Source organism: Solanum stenotomum, chromosome 1 (assembly GCF_019186545.1).
Source record: "Solanum stenotomum isolate F172 chromosome 1, ASM1918654v1, whole genome shotgun sequence".
NCBI classification, from domain to species: domain Eukaryota; kingdom Viridiplantae; phylum Streptophyta; class Magnoliopsida; order Solanales; family Solanaceae; genus Solanum; species Solanum stenotomum.
In genome coordinates, this window is record NC_064282.1 from 6,592,039 (window position 1) to 6,610,625 (window position 18,587).

General features: G+C 35.3%; 3 protein-coding genes and 1 pseudogene across 3 annotated transcripts; 3 read left to right on the plus strand and 1 right to left on the minus strand.

The window, feature by feature from the left end:
• Window positions 1-370: 370 nt before the first annotated feature.
• On the minus strand, window positions 371-1,377 carry LOC125853400 (uncharacterized). The gene is made up of 2 exons (XM_049533081.1): window positions 855-1,377; window positions 371-741 (listed from the first exon to the last, which is right to left on the minus strand). Exons 1-2 carry the CDS (start codon window positions 1,375-1,377, stop codon window positions 371-373), a joined length of 894 nt encoding a protein of 297 aa, XP_049389038.1.
• Window positions 1,378-3,657: 2,280 nt separating this feature from the next.
• Window positions 3,658-10,456, plus strand: LOC125853769 (tobamovirus multiplication protein 1-like). Its single transcript, XM_049533512.1, has 11 exons — window positions 3,658-4,001; window positions 7,127-7,217; window positions 7,306-7,358; window positions 8,046-8,138; window positions 8,308-8,379; window positions 8,489-8,561; window positions 8,646-8,691; window positions 8,792-8,855; window positions 9,618-9,671; window positions 9,750-9,827; window positions 10,035-10,456. The coding sequence occupies exons 1-11, from the start codon at window positions 3,828-3,830 to the stop codon at window positions 10,125-10,127; spliced, it is 891 nt and encodes a 296-aa protein (XP_049389469.1). The 5' UTR covers window positions 3,658-3,827; the 3' UTR covers window positions 10,128-10,456.
• Window positions 10,457-10,486: 30 nt separating this feature from the next.
• Window positions 10,487-15,539, plus strand: LOC125853407 (uncharacterized; annotated as a pseudogene).
• On the plus strand, window positions 12,019-12,726 carry LOC125853771 (vacuolar iron transporter homolog 4-like). The gene has a single exon (XM_049533514.1). It carries the CDS (start codon window positions 12,019-12,021, stop codon window positions 12,658-12,660), a length of 642 nt encoding a protein of 213 aa, XP_049389471.1. The 3' UTR covers window positions 12,661-12,726.
• Window positions 15,540-18,587: the final 3,048 nt, after the last annotated feature.

Sequence of the window (18,587 nt, forward strand, 5' to 3'; positions counted from 1 at the left end):
TCAGCATCAGATCCTCTTTTACAATTCCCCAACAAGATTTAAAGAAACTCATTGTGTAGCCATCTGGCCCTGGAGCTTTATCTCCATCACAAAGTTGTAGGCATTGCAAGACCTCTGATTCAGTAAATGGTCTTTGCATCCAATCCTTTTCTTCCTGAGAAATAGTTGGACATTCCATAAGGTCAAAGTTGGGTTTCCACTCCTCAGATTCAGTGTAAAGTTCTTTGTAGAAATTAATCACGGTGTTCCTGATCTCTACAGGGTCTTCTACAACCTCTCCTCCGTCTATCAACCTATCAATAGTGTTGATCCTTCTGTGGGCTGTTGCCATTCTCTGAAAAAATCTTGTGTTATTATCTCCTTGTTTCAGCTATAAAACCCTTGATTTTTGTCTCCATTTCGATTCTTCATCTTTTGTCAACTCTTCCAGCTCCACTACTATGGTGGCTCTTATTATCACTTCATCTTCAGTCAATTCCCTGGTTTCTTGTATCAAATCAATTTCTGCAAATTCCTCAAGTAAGCTATTTTTCTTACTAGTGAGCTCCCCAAAATTTGACTTGCTCCACTCCTTGAGTTTCTGCTTTAGCATTCTTAGTTTAATATTCAATATGTAATCAGGACAACCTTCCACTAGAAATTCATTCCACCAACTTTGAATCAAGTTGGTGAAACCCTCCACCTTTAGCCACCAATTCTCAAACTTAAAGTTTGATCTTTTCTGCTCCCAGTTACCACTTTCTAACAAGATAGGACAGGGTCAGATAGCACTCTAGGTAGTAACTTTTGCCTGATGTTTTTGAATTTTTCTTCCCATTCCATCGAGTACAAGAATCTGTCTAGTCTAGCTGCACTAGGATGATTGATGCCTCTAAACCAGGAGAACTTTCCACCATTTAAATGAGGATCATGTAGCTCCATCTCCTCTATCCACCTTGAGAAGTCAGACATAACATAAGAGATTCTGTTACATCCTCTTCTTTCTCCCATAGTTCTATTGGTATTGAAATCTCCACATGTAATCCATAGACCTTCACATAAAGTCCTGACTGCAGCCAATTCTTCCCAGCATATCAACTTCTCATCTCTGGTATGAGGAGCATACACTCCAGTGAGGTACCAGGTGAAAATTTTTTGAGTTGATACAAACTCATAAGTAATGGAGTATTGACCAGTTTCAACAAGGGTCCCACTCCAGATTCTACTATCCCACAGCAGCAAGATCCCCCCACAACTGCCTTCAGCTTCCAAGTAGCCGCATTTCATCCACCTACATGACCATAGCTGTTTGGCCATTGCTTTTAAGTCCTTGCTAATCTTTGTTTCCTGTATACAATAAACATCTGCCTTCCACTTTTTCATTAGACTCTTCACCATAGTTCTCTTATTCTGATTGTTCAGCCCCCTTACGTTCTGTGTAATCAAGTTAACTTTCATTTATAAGTTAGGCTTAGATTCCTCCCTCTACTTCTGCTTCCTTCCACCTCTTCATTTAGGCTGGATTTTAAGTTTTTCAGTTCATTCTTTCCAATACCTCTGCTCTTTGGAGTAGAGACTGCCTCACCCTTCCCCTTCTTATCAAGTTGTATTTTCCTCTCATCAATCTTCATCAACAAAGCTATGGTTTCTCTTTCAAATCCTTCGAAGGCCACCCCATATGTGTTGCTCAAATCTAGGATATGAGAATTCACCCAATTTGAAGCTTCTGTTTCGTAATCTTCTTGGGAATTTGGAAGTTGAAAGTTGACTGGTTCTGCATCATGAATATGTTGAAGTTGCATGTCTTGCTCTGTTGATTGTGTATCGTTTGTCTCCCCTCCTGCTTTTTCATGAGAAGTTTGTTGTGAACCAATCATACCCGGTTCTGTTTGGATGCAAGATGAATTTCTCTCTCCTCCATCGACTTGCGTCGCCATGCTTGTTTCTTTCGCCGTGTTTGTTTTCCAGTTCCTGAAGGCTTCTAGAAATTTAGCTGCCAGGTCTTTTATTTCTGTGAGGCCTTTGTTTTCTGCCATGTGATTGTCACGTGATGGTTCATTAGAGTTCATGGGCCTTTTTGAACTCACAGGAAGATTTGTAATGTCTGTATGCTTTTGGACTATTGGGCCTGCGTTTGAGGGTTTCTGGCCCATATTTTTTGAATTCAAAGTGGGTCCAACAAAATTCCTTTTTAACACCTCCCCACGTGGTCTCCTGCTGACACCACAACTTTCCTCTCTTTTATCCTCTGGGTAAATCCTCGATAACTGCTGGATAACGGGCTTCTCCTTTCCCTCTTCTACGATGGTGAACCTCGCGGAATTTCTGTCCACAGTTGCATGGAAAAAGAGATTCCAGCATTGATAATGGTCACCTCCTTCGGGATCTTTGACCCATCGCCTTTTACTTTGATTCGAGCCCATTTGAGATGATTCCGTAGTTGTGTCTCTTCCTCAGTTTCGATCCAACCTCCACAGAGATCTCCGATGGCCTTGAAAACAGTCTCTGACCAGAGATGTAGAGGAAGGCCTACAATCTTGGTCCAGATCGCTGTTGGTTTATTCTCCATATCTGTGGCCGCTAAAGTTGGGGACCACCACTCTAACCGGACCCTTGAGTTGTTCCAAATCCACTCACCTGCAAGCACCTGTTCTACCGTGGTTTCCATCGCAAACTCAAACAAGAATTTTCCAGCTCCCATTTCGTAAATGTTTAGCCTATGGCTTTGTCTCCAAAACTTGTTTGCCCAGCTTCTCACCTCTGCTAGGTTTGGCAGTACATTATTCCTTCCTTCAAAATCTCCAACTAGACTTCTCTGCAAAACTTCACTGTGGGTGTTTGAAGATTCATTAATGCAAATGATTCCTTCTTCCTTCATTAATGTTGCTTGGGCATTAACTCCGTCCCCTTTTTTATTAGACCATTTAATGCTCCTCACTGCCTCTGCAAAGGGATAATTGTTGTCTACCAACCTCTGCTTTGTACTTTCCACCTCCTTTCTAGTCATAGAAAGGAATCTCCCCATTTTGTCTGCTATGTTTCCCCATCCTGAGTTCAAAGTCAACTCCGGGATTATGATAACAGACCTCATTCTTCCCCTTATGTTTATAATTTATAAACAAGGTATCAAAATATCATATAACACTGAATTAATAAAGTCACATATCTCCTAATTTCTTTTATAAATATATATTTGCGATTAAATGTTATTATAAACTTTCAAATACATAAGTTTACAAAAATATACATGTTAATAAATCAATAATAATAGTAGCTAGCTATTCTTGATAAAATCCTCTCACATGTCATAATACAAATAATTTCTTCAGATCACAAGCGCTTTTTTTTGTTTTTTGTAAAATTTAAAATATTATTCAAGATTTATATTTTAAATTCAAAATTGTTGGAAAGTTTGAGATTTAAAATCATGATTTGAATTTTAAACTAAAATTTTGTGTAGATTTATTCAATAAAATGCTAATTTAAAATTAACCTATAATCAAATTTTACTATTTATTATTCATAAATTATTTTTGAAATGAATTGTTAAACAAAAATTACTTTCCACCAAAAACACTTTTGAAATAAATTAATTTTAATAATTTGGTCAAATAGAAATACTAGATCATAACAATATGCAGATAGTAGAGACTAAAAACTAGTCACTTCCCACGAGTTTTGTACATTTGTCCCCCTTCCTCCTTCATCCACGTGCGGCTCCTCCAAACCCTCCACCACACTCTTCTCCTTCTTCACTCTATTTGAACAAACATCCTATACTACCGATCACTTCACTCTCTACATTTTTCTTCATCTGTAAATCGCCATTTTTGTTTGACGTAGCAGCTATGGTAAAATCTACAAGCTTTGTTCTTCAATTGGCAAAAGGTTACGATAATGGAACAGCAGGAATTCCCCCCATCTTTGATTGGTTCAATGGAATGATGGAGGTCTCCTATGAGAAACAAGCCATCTTTTATTCTCTCTGTGCCGCCTATGCATTTGTCTCAATTATTGCCCTGGTACACTATTTTTTTTTTCTTAATTAGGTTAAATTTCATGGTAATTTTGCATCACATTTATGATTTATTCTCTATCATCTGGATCTTATTAGATTGATCCTAAATGCAAGTTGATGAACTGCTTTAGTGTTTAATGCTGAATCCCTCATTAAATTCGTTTTAAAACCCTATCTATGAGTGGAATTGGGGTCCATCTATCATTAGTTCTTTTTGTATGCCCCTAGCCCTAGTTCTTAGGTCTAGGACGTCCATTAGTACTCCATTTGTTGATAAAATGGCAGGAAACAGCTATGCCCGAGAATGAGTTGTGGTATATTACAAAAATTCTATTCCATAAAGGACTACTTTTAAGGGAGATGAAAAGGGGCCCCTATAGGCTATACCATACATCCTGCTTGCTTAGGACGACTGCATGTTGTATCAAGCAGCATGACGAGATGGAGGTGGAAAGCTAGGTTGGGGCGCTAGCTTGCGCCTTCCTTATACTAACATGTAAAATGTCAGATCTTCCCCTCATTTATTACAGTAGTATTAGTGAAGTTGCTCGAGGACTTCTACTGGGAATGGAAGTTGCCTATTATAGGATCCCTAGTAAAGCCAATTTAATGATGGCTGCTTATCTGTGTAAGAAGAGGATAGCTCCTATTTATTGGCAAGTGATTTCCTTTACATGTTATCTTTGGGTGTTTAACTCTCTTTCAAAGTGATGACTATTCAAACCTTAGATTATTCGGATTCATGTGCTTTGTTAAAATTCTAGTGATGGAAAAGGAGATTATTTTCTTGTTTGAAAGGGAAATGAGAGTTCAACTCAAGAATAAATCATTTCCATCAGCTTTATACATTTTTGCTACGTTTTTATCTTGGAAAATTTTAAATGGCTTTTCCTAAAATACTCCCTCCTTATCAAATGCACAAAAAAGCAAGAAAATTAACTCTTCAGTGCATTTCTTTTCCTAATCATTTCATGACAACCAAATGGTACCTTCAGGTTGAGACATTGACTTCTTTTAGCAAAGGGATCATTTGGGTAGCAGATGGAGAAGGCGTGACAGTGACCAATGGTGAGAATATTTGGATAAGGATAATGTTGAGTGCATACCATAGGCCTATGTCACCTTGTACTTAATTGAGCTTGTGTTCATATTCACTAAGAAAGCCTTGGTTGATTCTATCACACTTGTCAAATTCGAAGAAGCTACTATTTATCGCTTGATTACTTTGTCCCTCAGTTTCAAAGTGCACATTTCTTTGAATTTGCATTGCTTCAGAAATTAGAGCGATGCCTTGTTTTCCATCGCTCCATCGCTGTAAGCGATAATTAATAACATAAGTCTGTTCACATTTCTTTTAGATGAGGTGGTCATGTTTCGCTGAACCGTGGATGCTTGGTTGACCCATGTATATTGTGCCTTATAAATTGAATGAGGTAGGGTCAAAACAAAATTTTTACATTTTAAATCAATAATTCATATTCTTATTCAGAAACAATGTAGACACATTTAGTAATAACTACTACTGTTATGGTCTATATGTAGAGCCTTGATAATCCTGACCCTTGGACTAGACCAAAATTCGCTAGGTGCTCCCATGCAGATTTCATTACACGGAACAATGAATAAAAAATATTATATAATATGCCGTTGGGAGTTGTCCCAAAAAGTAATAGCCCATCCTTTTGGAGACGGAGGATGTATTTCATAGTCATGTTGGGGTAGTTAAGAGTGGCAGAAGATGGAGATCGGAAAAGGGGTAAATTTACCACACTCACCCTAATCTTCTTCCTTCTAACCCCAGCCAAAGAAGGGGCTCATATGGGCATGGAGGTAGATTTATTGTTTTCTTGTTAATTTAGCAACATTTCTTTTGCCACAATTATTGTTAGTGACAGCTTTAATGCCATTGCTTTGGACTTGAGATGAAGCCTGGAAACCTTGACAGTTAGACATGACACTAGAGTTTTTACTGCTGGGTTGTAAATGAGTTGGCAGATGAGGAAACCCAGGAGTACGTTCAAGGTACATTTTGCAGATGTCAGAACACTCTTAGTCTATATTGTTTGGACTCTTCAAAAATGTCAATGAGTGCATGGTGGATACTTTGTAAGTAGTCATTTTTGGGGAATCCGACAGGTGACACGGGTGCAGAAACATTTTTGGAGAGTCCGAGCAACATAGCTCTTAGTTTCCTACTAATCACCCTTACCAAATGGAAGGTTGATATTTGATTACCGATTGCGTAGGTTTTATATATGAATTGTCAAGCTACAATTCTAAAGTGGTTTTGAGGTAAATGGTTGCTAGTCCCCCTTTAACTCGATGTCTTTACCTAAGCAGGAAGTACATTCTCAAATCTCAAATAGGACGAATTCAACTTAACTGAGAATTCGTGCCTAGCCTGAAATGAATAAGCAACTTAGACTCTGCATTGACAGCACAACATAAAAAAGGTCACATTCTTTCAGACTTTCAGTCTGCGACTCTTCTTTCTGTACTCTTTGCAGCAGATTTCCTCAAGAGGTCCAAGAGGCATGGAAAATGAGCTTAAAGTAAATGAAAACATGTAAGCAAGATAGACTTGTTAATACAAAACATTTTCAAAATTGACTCGTGCAAGTGGACTATGGAGTGATAAACACATTTCCAGGATCGAAACAAAAAAATTGCACATTTCCTTATTTATTTTCAATGGATAATTTAATCAAATGGAAAGTAAATAGGGCTTCCAAAAGAAGAAAAAAAGAGAGGAGCGTATTAAAAGATCTGCCCGCCAAATTTTATTTCTCCTTATCTTTTGCATGTGATTTTTAGTTATTGTTTTATGCTTTCCCATTCAAGCTGTTTGTGTGTCTGTTTGTATGTCATGTTATTCAGCAGTCCACGGGGTACATAAGGGATAACATTTGGTTATCGGTAACTTGGATTGTTACTATTTTAATGGTCTGGATATTGGTAAAGTAATGATGGCACTGCATTTTTTTTAATTACTACAGTGAGATTTGGAAAAAAAATAATTAAATTTATCCAAATTTCCATCAGCATTCCTGCTAGCTTGTCTTGATGAGGCATGTGCCAACTTCTCGGAGTTTTTCATCTCAACATGCTTCCATGTGTTTTGTATTACAGGTACAACTCATCCGCATCCAATTGCGTCTTTCAGGAATTGGTTGGACAACACAAAAGGTTTTTCACTTGATGAATTTTGTTGTCTTTGGATGTAAGATTTACTTTAATTTCTCAATGTTCTTCTAGAAACTGTTCGTATCAAGTTATTTTAATGCTCATAACCAAATGATTGTTGGCAGTGAGAGCAATTTTATTTGGGTTCTACAGCGGTGTGTTCAATCTTAAATCAAAAGTAAGTCTCTTCTTTCCCTTTACTCAACCATTCTGATTCCTATAGGACAATTTCAGTTTCCCGGCACTGCTGGCGAATAATTTGCGAAGTAGACTATTAACTCCTAAAACTTCTAGAATGAACTTTCCAGGGAACTACACTGCAAGCAAAGGAATTTTAACTCATGAACGTCACCATTTAAGTAGCATTTGTTTAATGTTGATGAAACAATTATTGCGAATCTTTGAACCTGAACAATTTATCCTTTTTTAGCATCAACTCATCACCATAATAGAGAACTGTGTCAGTTGCTGCGAGCCTGTGAGTTTAATGTATAATGTATGGACTTTACTTGATATTTAGGCTCTCATTTTGCACGTTCTACTATTGCTGTCTGTTTGGACCATTTCGTGAGCTATGCACAAATAGTCAATCACCCGATTCTACTACTCTCCCCTTTTATTTGTCTCTCTCTTTATTCCGCTACTTCATAGTTGGTATGAACCCATACTGATCTTAATAGACCAAATGTTTCCAACTCTCACTGAATTTGATTGCAGGATACATATTAGAACAGTTTTGCTTTTATTGTAAACATCCCATGCATCAGAACTGGGGTCCAAATTTAATTTCAAATTTTCCTTAAAGAACAGTCATTATGGCATTGTGATTTGTCTGCTTAGCTAACACCAATCAACATTTAAACAGGCACTTGAGATGATGCTTCTGGATCTCCCTGGTCTTCTATTCTTCTCCACATACACACTATTAGTTCTGTTTTGGGCTGAAATATTCCATCAGGTAATGCTATTTGGTTCTCAAAGGTCTTTAACAAACTACTCTAGACAAGATATTTTCAAGGGAATCATGTTGGATTGTTGGTCAATTATTTCCTCACGGAAGAATCACTACCTATTTTAAATATTTTCATCATGGATCAAGTCTTACTCATTGCTTATTATTTTCACAGGCAAGAAACCTTCCAATTGATAAACTTCGACCTGCATATTATGCAGTTAATGCAGTCGTATATTTTATACAGGTAGTTCATCAGAGTTCTATTCACTTCACAGTAAAGTATGTCCATGCATAAGCAACAAAAGCCTCTCTGGGAGTTTCCTCCTATTTATGTAACCATGATATGACTGCAGATATGCATATGGATCTTCATTAGTGTTGGCCCAGTTTCGGCTGGTGTTGAAACTGCTAAACTTTTTTTCGCAGGTCAGTGCTCTATCTGCAAATGTTACTAGGCCATTTTAGTCTACTATCACAGTTTTAAAAAACCTGATTTTGCCCTTTCTGCAGTTATTTCATTTACTGCTGCGCTGGGATTTGTCATGTATGGTGGAAGGTAATTGGTTCTCCAGTATTGTAAAAGAGACCATATTCACTTCTCTATATCCATGATTCATGAAATTGATCCTTTCTTTTCCTTTTTAATCTCTCTCAAGGTTGTTCGCAATGCTTCGGCGCTTCCCTATTGAATCTAGAGGCCGTCAAAAGAAGCTTCATGAGGTTTGCACATGAAATAGCTGCCTTCCTCTTCATTTCAATCATTATCTTGCCATGTACACTGCTTCTATCAGAAGCAAGGCTACATTTCATTTTGGTGCTTGTTTATGCCTCAGAAACAAATGCATCTTGTTGAAGTCTTTTTGGTGTAAAGTGCTACCAGTTATGCCCAACCTCATAATAGTGTCTTCACCAATGAACTACTAGAAATCGAGTTCCTAGCCTGATCCTTTTTTTCTTGATAGGCTAATAGCGTTGATAATAGGTGATATAATCTGAATAATCAAAAACAAATAAAGAAAGAAAGGAAGATTCTATTTTCCAATATATAAGAATACAACTAAAGGATTTACCACAAACAATTTGTCTAATCTTTAGTGTAGAGTTATGATGTAATGTATCTATACTTATTAAAGGATACATGTGAAATAGTCCACGAATACCCGCCTTTATCTAAGTATATTAAATAAATGAGGATTTATGATATTAATATTAGTCAATCAATCAATTGTGCCTCAATTCTAAATTAGTTGGTGGTCGGGTACATGATCCTGTGTTCTATATCCTGTGAGTTAGGAAGATTCTGATTGGACTAGGGAGGATCTATTGCTGGGGCAGATCTTTCTTCCTTATCCAAACAATTTTATACTTGAAAGAATAAAGTCGAAAAGTTATTCAATGTGGTTTGGTATAATCATAAAGGAAAATTAATTATGAAGGAAAGACATAATTCCTGTAAAATGATATGTGCTCTGCTTTTGGCAGGTTGGTTTCGTGACTGGTATTTGCTGCATTTGTTTCATGATCAGATGTGTTATGGTAAGTTTCCACTATATCCGAGGTAGGGATGTTTGACCCTAGTTAGCATGATTAAGAATATTCATTTCCTTCTTGCAGGTTGCTATTTCTGCTTTTAACGGAAAAGCTGATGTTGATGTCATTGACCATCCAGTTCTCATTCTCTTCTATTACATGGTAATAATTTGAGTTAATTTTAATACTCAATAGCTGGTTAATCACTTACAAGCCTATTGTCCCATTTTCGAATATTATGCTAAGGTTTATTTAATCTTTTATTTATCTGTGACCATCTCATAATTTTCAAGCTCCCTTGACGTTTTTTATAGTCGTCACAAAAGATCTTTCACAAAATGATCCATCTATTTTGTATATTTTATGCAGGTGGTGGAGATCTTGCCTTCTATTTTGGTGCTTTTTATTCTGCGCAAATTGCCTCCAAAACGTGTATCAGAGCAATATCATCCTATTCAATAACTCATAGAAGAGCATCCCTGATTTTAGTACTTCACCGTTTTTGTTCGAAGAAGCCCCTGTCATGCAACCCAGTAGTTAAAACCATTCTCAGTTTTTTTTTAAACTTCTTTTTTGCTTTTATTGTTTTGGCGCTTGTCTCAAGTGACGAGGAGGAGTTATTGTTTGATTGCAGTAGAGTTGTTTAGAAGTCTTGAATTATAAATTATTCAAAGTGCATGTGAGTTGTGACTTATAATCAGAATTTGGATAGAATTAGATGTTCGAAGTTTATAGGCCTTGGGTTAGATTCTGTGTGTATTTATACAACTCATATTTGTTCCTTCTCATAATCACAGATTTATTTGATATTTTTCTAAAACATGTCGAGATCAAGTGGCACGTTATTCTGTGTTTCTCTTGTTGGGTATTTGCATAGGCATTGTTACTGCAGCTGCAACGGAACCAAAAACAGAAAATTGCAAGGAGTTGTTTGGTACTTCTTCGATTTTAGCTTGGCGCCGATGGTGGCCTCATCATGTACTTTCAATTGGATGATGGCATCGTTACCCAAAAAAACCATCACCACCAACTCACGTGGCTCCATCTCCATCTCCCGTTGATAATGCGGTTTTACCAACTCAGGTGGCTCCATTCCCAGTTGATGATGTGGTTTCATCATTGCACAGGGCTCCGTCTTTGCCCCGGCTCCGATGACTTCTTACATCAAGATCGACGATTGTCAATCAGAGTTGATCACTTCTGTTACAAGCATAGAATTTCATTATCCACACAATGCTGCAAAGTTGTTTTGTACCCTCTTTCCTAAGCAAAGTTAGAAACTATCGTGGTCATCATCAAGGGTGAATTAAGCATTGATCAACTCTTAGCACACTCATTACTCTTTGCTTTTTTTGGTCATTTAGATTTTAGCTTTGCTTAAAGGGGTAATTGGTAGTTAGTAGTATTACTTTTTATGAACTTCTCCTTAGATTCTTTGTTCATCTCTTTTTTACAATTTAATTACTATTCTTTCCGTGCATATTTATTTCTCCATATTTTACTTATTCATAATATGGTGGATGTATCAATCAACTATGCCTTGGTTCCAAAAAAAGTGAGGACGGTTATATGAATCCTTTGCAACTATTCCTCTCTATTCGATCCCAACATATAAATTATATAAGAAGACTTATTTGCGTTCTGCAGCCTTTTTGTCCCCCATAATCCTAAATAGTAGATTATAACAAGTAATTAATGTTCGTCATTTTTGTGATGAGAAATCTGTTATACTTGGTGTTCATTAAAGCCTTTTTGTGGTCGGTCAAAAATAGACAAATTAGATATGTGCAAGGCTTTTAAATGCATAGATAAAAGAAAGAGCGCCATAAAAGCTATAATATGGTCTAGAGAAAGTAATTTCATCTTTATTTTGGATAAAAATAAATGATTAAATAATTGAAGGGCTTGTGGTCATGGTATACTCTATATATATTTTGTGTTAACCTTAGTGCCTAAAGCACACTCCACTGAGTTTTATTTTACACTAACAAGTATCTCAATTCTAGCAAGTGCTTTCCTATGCAGCAATCCATCCTCACAAGCTCCTTCTCCAAAGGAATCAAAAAGCAATCTGAATCCTCTAAGCTTCAAAAATTAGGTCATTTTGAAGTACACAACACATACACACTGCACACACAAAAGAAGTAGTAAAATAGTAGTAGTAGTAGTACTTCAGTGATTTTATAAAGGCATTTAAAAAGTTTGATATTATATGGTAAGACATTTTTTTGAAACTCTTAAAAATGAAGTTTTAACTCTATAAATAACAAAGACAGTCTTCATTAAACACCAATTCAAAAAGAAAACAATCCTTCATTAGCTGACATTTCCTTACAAGTTGTAACTTTTCATCATGGCTGCTCAAAACCATGTCCAAGTTACCATTCCTAAAGAAAATCATGCCCCTGAAGAGGATTTTGACTACTCTCAAAGAGCACAGTGGCTCCGAGCCGCTGTGTTAGGAGCAAATGACGGATTAGTCTCAATTGCATCCTTGATGATGGGGGTCGGAGCTGTCCAAGAAAACGTTAAAACCATGATTCTTACAGGCTTTGCAGGGTTATTTGCTGGTGCTTGTAGCATGGCTATAGGAGAGTTTGTCTCTGTGTACTCTCAACTAGACATAGAGCGTGCTCAAATGAAGAGAGACAAAGAAACAGGAGGACAGAACCGAGAACATCAAGAAGATGGAGAAGGAAACACGGAACAGCTGCCAAATCCATTTCAGGCGGCAGTAGCCTCGAGTGTTGCATTCTCATTGGGTGCCATTGTGCCAATTCTTGCTGCCGCATTCATAGCAAATCATAAGTTGAGGCTTGCTGTGATCGTGGCAGCGGTGAGCTTGGCATTGTTAGTATTTGGAGGAATTGGTGCTTTCTTGGGCAGAAGTCCTATGGTGAATTCTTGTGCCAGAGTTTTAATTGGTGGATGGATGGCTATGGCCATTACCTTCGGCCTTACCAAGTTGATTGGCTCTACTGGCTTGGAAATATGATTGAAACTTTATGTTCCTGGCCTGTACCTTGTTCTAATTTAATCTCATCTAATCAAAATATTTGTACTGCTAGTTGACTTAACCTTTTGTGTAATAATAACGCGAAGCATTCTCTGAATTTATATTGATCCTCCTATACTGATAATATTAGCTATGGCACACAACCTTTTACTTATTCACGATAAACTCATCAAACTACACTTCATCCTCAAATATAGTTAGGACTTAGGATTTGATTATATAAATCTTTCTGGTAGTACTCTGTGCAAATCGTGTAACTTCATCACAACAATCAGAATCCCCCTATACAGTACAGCTGCCTTATTTCTCTTTATTTCAACACTAAGAAGCTCTGTTTCACTCATAATGCTTTGTTTTCCCTTTCCATGGTTATTGACTAACTCGACATCAGATAAATCAGCCTCCAAGTCACTAAAAATCCTCACCAAAATCGTTATCAGATGAATTTTCATGTGCAAGTTGTTCTCTGTCATATTGTTTGACTTTTGTGTATCCCCATTGTTCATTTTAAAATAAGAATCCAGGTGCTCAAAGTATATCTCATTCACCTTGTCTTTTCGAATTTTTTACTAACTGGACAGGCTTAAGACTCTTGTAGAAATCAATCTCCATATTTTACCAGACTGACTTTCCACACTTGTGCCAAAAAGTTATTGAATCAGATGCATACCCACAAATTTTCGCCATCTTTTTAAAACTCCTGAAGAATGAATGTGTCCCTATTAATGGAATCCATATAGTCTATGCTGCCACTGATGTAATGCGTGTCTGGGTCCTCAAGTATCGGGTCTAAACAAAAAATATAAAATAAATCAAGACAATGGAAAATGCTTTTGCCTGATAATCAGATACAATTTGCAGCCATAACAAAGAAATTTAATGTTCAGAACCATAAAAATTATTCAAAAAGATCTAGAAGTGCATCAAATCAGAGGTCGACAGAGTCTTGTTCTAGGTTGTCACTTTGATGATGTATTGTAATTCCATTTATGTTTGCTCTCCCCAGTCCGGATAGAAAGAACAACTGTGACAGGTTGATAGCTAGTGTAAAAATGTCATGGTAAGTCATGTTGAGGTCGAATAGAGAGAAATAATTGCAGAAGATTCATATAATTGTATTCAACTTTAATCGGGATCAAGGCAAAGTTGATTGATATGTCTACCATAAGTATAAAGGTTGTGTCAAGTCAAACATGGATAAATAATATGCATGGAGACGGAGAGAGCAAGTAATTAAATTGTAAAATAGAGATAAAAGATCCAATTGAACTAATAAGGAATTTAATCGAAAGAATTTAATTGCCACCCCCTTAAGGGGATGGAATCCTATATAAAGTAAGTTAAATGACCAAAAAAAAGAAGAAAAAGTTGTATTATCCTATTGTCTTGCTAAGTTTTGATCATGCTTCAGCCTTGATGATGACTACAATAGTTCCTGACTTTGCTTAGGAAAAAGGGTAAGTGCACGAACCCTCTATAAAAGCAATCATCTGAAATTGTTGAAACAGCTTTGCAACATTGTGTGGATAATGAAATTTTACACTTGAAAACAGAAGTGATCAAATCTGATACACAATCGTCCATCTTGATGCAAGAAGTGGTTGGAGCCGGGGACAAAGACGGAGCCAAGTGCGGTGGTGAAACCACATCATCAACTGGGGATGGAGCCGCATGAGTTGATGAAGAAGCCATGTGCGATGGCAGAACCGCATTATCAACAGGAGATGGAGATGGAGTCACGTGAGTTGGTGGTGATGTTTTTTTCTGGTGACGACGCCACCATCCGAATGAAGGTACATGATGATGATATCGCCACCAGGATAGAATCGAAGAAGTACCAAACGATTCCTTGTTGTTATCTGTTTTGGCTTCTGTTGCAGTGGCGTTAACGATGGTTATGCAAATACCCAACAAGAGAAACACACATAATAATGTGCCACTTGATCTCGACATGTTACAGTATCGCTGACTCTGAGAATGTTTCAGAAAGAAGGCTGAATAATTACTTGAGAAGGAACAAATATGAGTAGATATATATAGACAAATAATTTCAGCTACGTCGGTACTAATTCCGAATCCCACCCAATCCCTTTAAACTTGAGCATCTACTTCTACCCAATTTCGGATTATATTACTCAAATTAAGTGTCACATAGAATCAGAATTTGGGTAGAAATAGATGATCCAAGTTTAAAGGGATTAGGAATTAGTGCTGCCGTAGCTTATATTCTTTTGTATATTTATATCAACTCATATTTGTTCTTCTTTTTCAGAAACGTTCTAGGAGTTACACGTAATTATTAGATCTTTTTCTGAAACATGTCGAGATCATTATTTTGTGTGTTTCTGTTGTTGGGTATTTGCATAAGCATCGTTAACGCCACTGCAACAGAAGCCAAAACAGATAACAACAAGGAATCGTTTGGCACTTCTTCGATTCTATCATGGCGGCATCATCATCATGTACCTTCAATCGGATGGTGGTGGCGTCCTCACCCAAAAAAACCATCACCACCAACTCACCTGCCTCCATCTCCTGTTGATAATGCAGTTCCGCCATCGCATATGGCTTCTTCATCACCAACTCATGTAGCTCCATCCCCAGTTGATGATATGGTTTTGGCTCCGTCTTTCGCCCCGGCTCCAACGACTTCTTGCATCAAGATGGACGATTGTGTATCAGATTTGATCACTTCTGTTTTCAAGCGTAAAATTTCATTATCCACACAATGTTGCAAAATCGTTTCAACAATTTCAGATGATTGCTTTTACAGAGGATTCACACACTCCAAGAGAGTACCATTTTTCCTAAGCAAAGTCAGGAACTATTGCAGTCATCATCACTGCTCTGAAGCATGATCAAATCTTAGCACACTCATTAAGCTTTTGGGATTTCCTCTTTGTTTTTTTGGTCATTTCGATAATTAGATTTTAGCTTACAGTGGTATCTGGTAGTTACTTTACGAGCTTGGTCAATATCAATAATAAATTTAACTGCATCACATTTTTTAATAACTTCATATATCCAAAGGCAAAGATGGAGTTATCTTTTGGTTTCTTTGTAGAGAATCTAACATATACTTGAATTTTAATTTTATAATAATGGTTACCTAACAATAAATCCAGTTACGAATTTTTATTAATTTGTACAAAGGATATGGTGGATAAGCAATGATATCGAAGTCATATAAGGTACGAGTATCGTAAATTTTAAACAAGCAATAGAAATTAAAGACAAACAATAATTAATTATTACCTAATTACCTATATTTTCCTTTTGAAACTGTCGTATGTCTTAATTTCTCCTTGTGCTATCACCTAGCTTGGCTTAGTTCTAAAACTAAGATTTATTTTTTTACCAGTTATATATGAGATATTACTATTTAAGAAATGAGAATAAGCAGACAATTGAGCATAAGATTTTTTTTTTTCCAGTTATATATGAGATAGTACTATTTAAGAAATAAGAATAAGCAGATAGTTAAGCGTCAACATGTATGCTTCAGCTGTGTACTAATGAGATATGAATTACTTAATGTTGTGTATAAAGTTAGTTAGGGGCAGTTGAGGAATTAGAAAAGTTGTTAGTATAGTTGTTAGTCGGTTAGGAAATAAACAGTGTATAAAAGTCACTGTTACATTGTAATATCTTTTTGAGCTTTCCACAATAATGAATAACACTTCTTCTTCTCTTTCTCTCTAAATGCATCTGTGATCCACCATTGAAAGTGAGCTCTCATAGTGTAGATTAGTTGTAATTCAACATGTACTTCTCACATAAGTAAGTAGCTTGACCAAAGGTTTCCAGATCGAATCTGCATAAGCATAAGTCGATTTGGAGCATCAATTTGGAGACCTCTTCAACCGATATGTCAAGCTGCTTACTTATGTGTTACTGTATGCTTATTTCCATTTCTTAGATAGTAATACCTACCTATTCCACTACATAACCAAACTCTACTCTATTAATTTTCCATTTAAACTAATTATTGTCTCAGTTTTTTTTTTCTCCAATTTTAAAAGTTTATACCAACCAAACTAAATATTGTCTCCATTTTAATTTTTTTCTCCAATTTTAAAAGTTTATAAAATTTGTAATCTCAAATTAACCATATGTGATTATTTAATTTCTCGATCTTTTATCCATAAATAGCCTTGATTTCTAATGTCAATGTTAGATCATTAAAAACAAATATTATTATATTTAAAAAATTAAAAGTATCACAAATAAAAATTATGAATTTCAAATAATAGTGATTGTGTCCGTGCATAACACGAGCTTCCCTTTTCTAATTCTATAGTAAGATAAGATAGATATATAAATATCCCCTCTCAAAAAAATAATTTGTCATATTTCAATTTTACTTAATTATTGTGCAATGCACGTAGAAGCAAATCTTATCTATATCCTTTGTTTATTTTCCTCATAGAAGATCATGACACATATGGCCACAGTAAAGTATTTAGAATAATGAAAACAATATTTAGTTTTAAAAAATAGATTAAATCACAAGGACTTGACATCATGGGGATTGAGAATATATAGGTTTCTGAAACCTTTTCTAAGAGATGCATTGCACCAAATCTTTATTGACTTCTTGTCTAATTATTTAGTATTTGCCAAATAATTAATGCAAAGGGCTATCACTAATCAACAAAGTGTACTTTTTCTTAAATATTTATTCTTATTGCATTGTCTCCTCTTCTTCCCATTTGATCACCAAAATATATCTTTTTATTCTTACTTAAACAATTTATGATTAATGTTTTGTAGTAAAAAAATAACATGATTAAAAGTTGAGTTCTTACTACATATTAGGGAAGAAAGCGAAACTCACTAGTCTAAAAATATGGAAATTGACTAGTAAGCTTCGGAAATAATAATTAAAGCTTATGTTTCGTGTTAAAAAAAGAAAAAAAAAAAAAACTGCTAACCAACTTTACGAATTTCCCCATCCATCAAAACTAAATTTAATAATATCCAATTTCTCCAGCAATATATTAATGCTATTCTAGTGTTTTTCTTTTCTTATTAGCATAAACAAATAAGTTTTGTAAAACAAGGGAAAATTTTGAAGTTCCCACTTCAATTTATCTAAATTATAAATAAATATTTAAAATAATATTTTTTATCTACTTACAAAATCACTTATTTTTTTAAAAATAATTTATTCACCTCATTTTCATAATACTTGTTTAGATTATTATAAATATTTTTGAGATAATACAATTGACTTACTTATAAAACATTCTCTTTGTTCATTTTTACTTATCGAGTTTGAACTTTGCACATCCCTAGAAAAATAATGATTAACATAAGCATTTGTTCACAATATTCACATTAATTGATCTTTAGAGCCTATTTGAATAACTTGTTTTGATTGTTTTCCAGCCAAAATAGACTCTAAACACTTTTATTATGTTTGAGTAAAATCTAAAAATGTTTTTAAGCTCTTAATTTTAATCTAAAATAATAAAAATAAGTCATAAGTTAAGCTAACTTATGACTTTTGATTTATAAGTTATAAGCCAAAAGACAATCCAAACATGCTTTAAGTGATTATTTAGTTAGGAATAAGTTATTCAAAATTAATTATTTCGAAATAAATTATTTTACCATATATATATATATATATAAAATAGCTTATTTTATCACTAAAATACAAATAGTGAAATAAATATTCTTGAAACTGCCAATAACACATAAAATAAACTAATCTTACATTTTATTTCCATAATTATTATAACTCCCAAAATATATATCATCATACTTAATAAGTGGTGGTTCCTTAACTACCACCAAACCAATCAAAAATTGCCATCTTGCTAATTAATATTTCTTTCTTTTATATAATATTTTCTATTTCTTTCTATTAATATTTCTTTCTTTTATATAATATTTTCTAT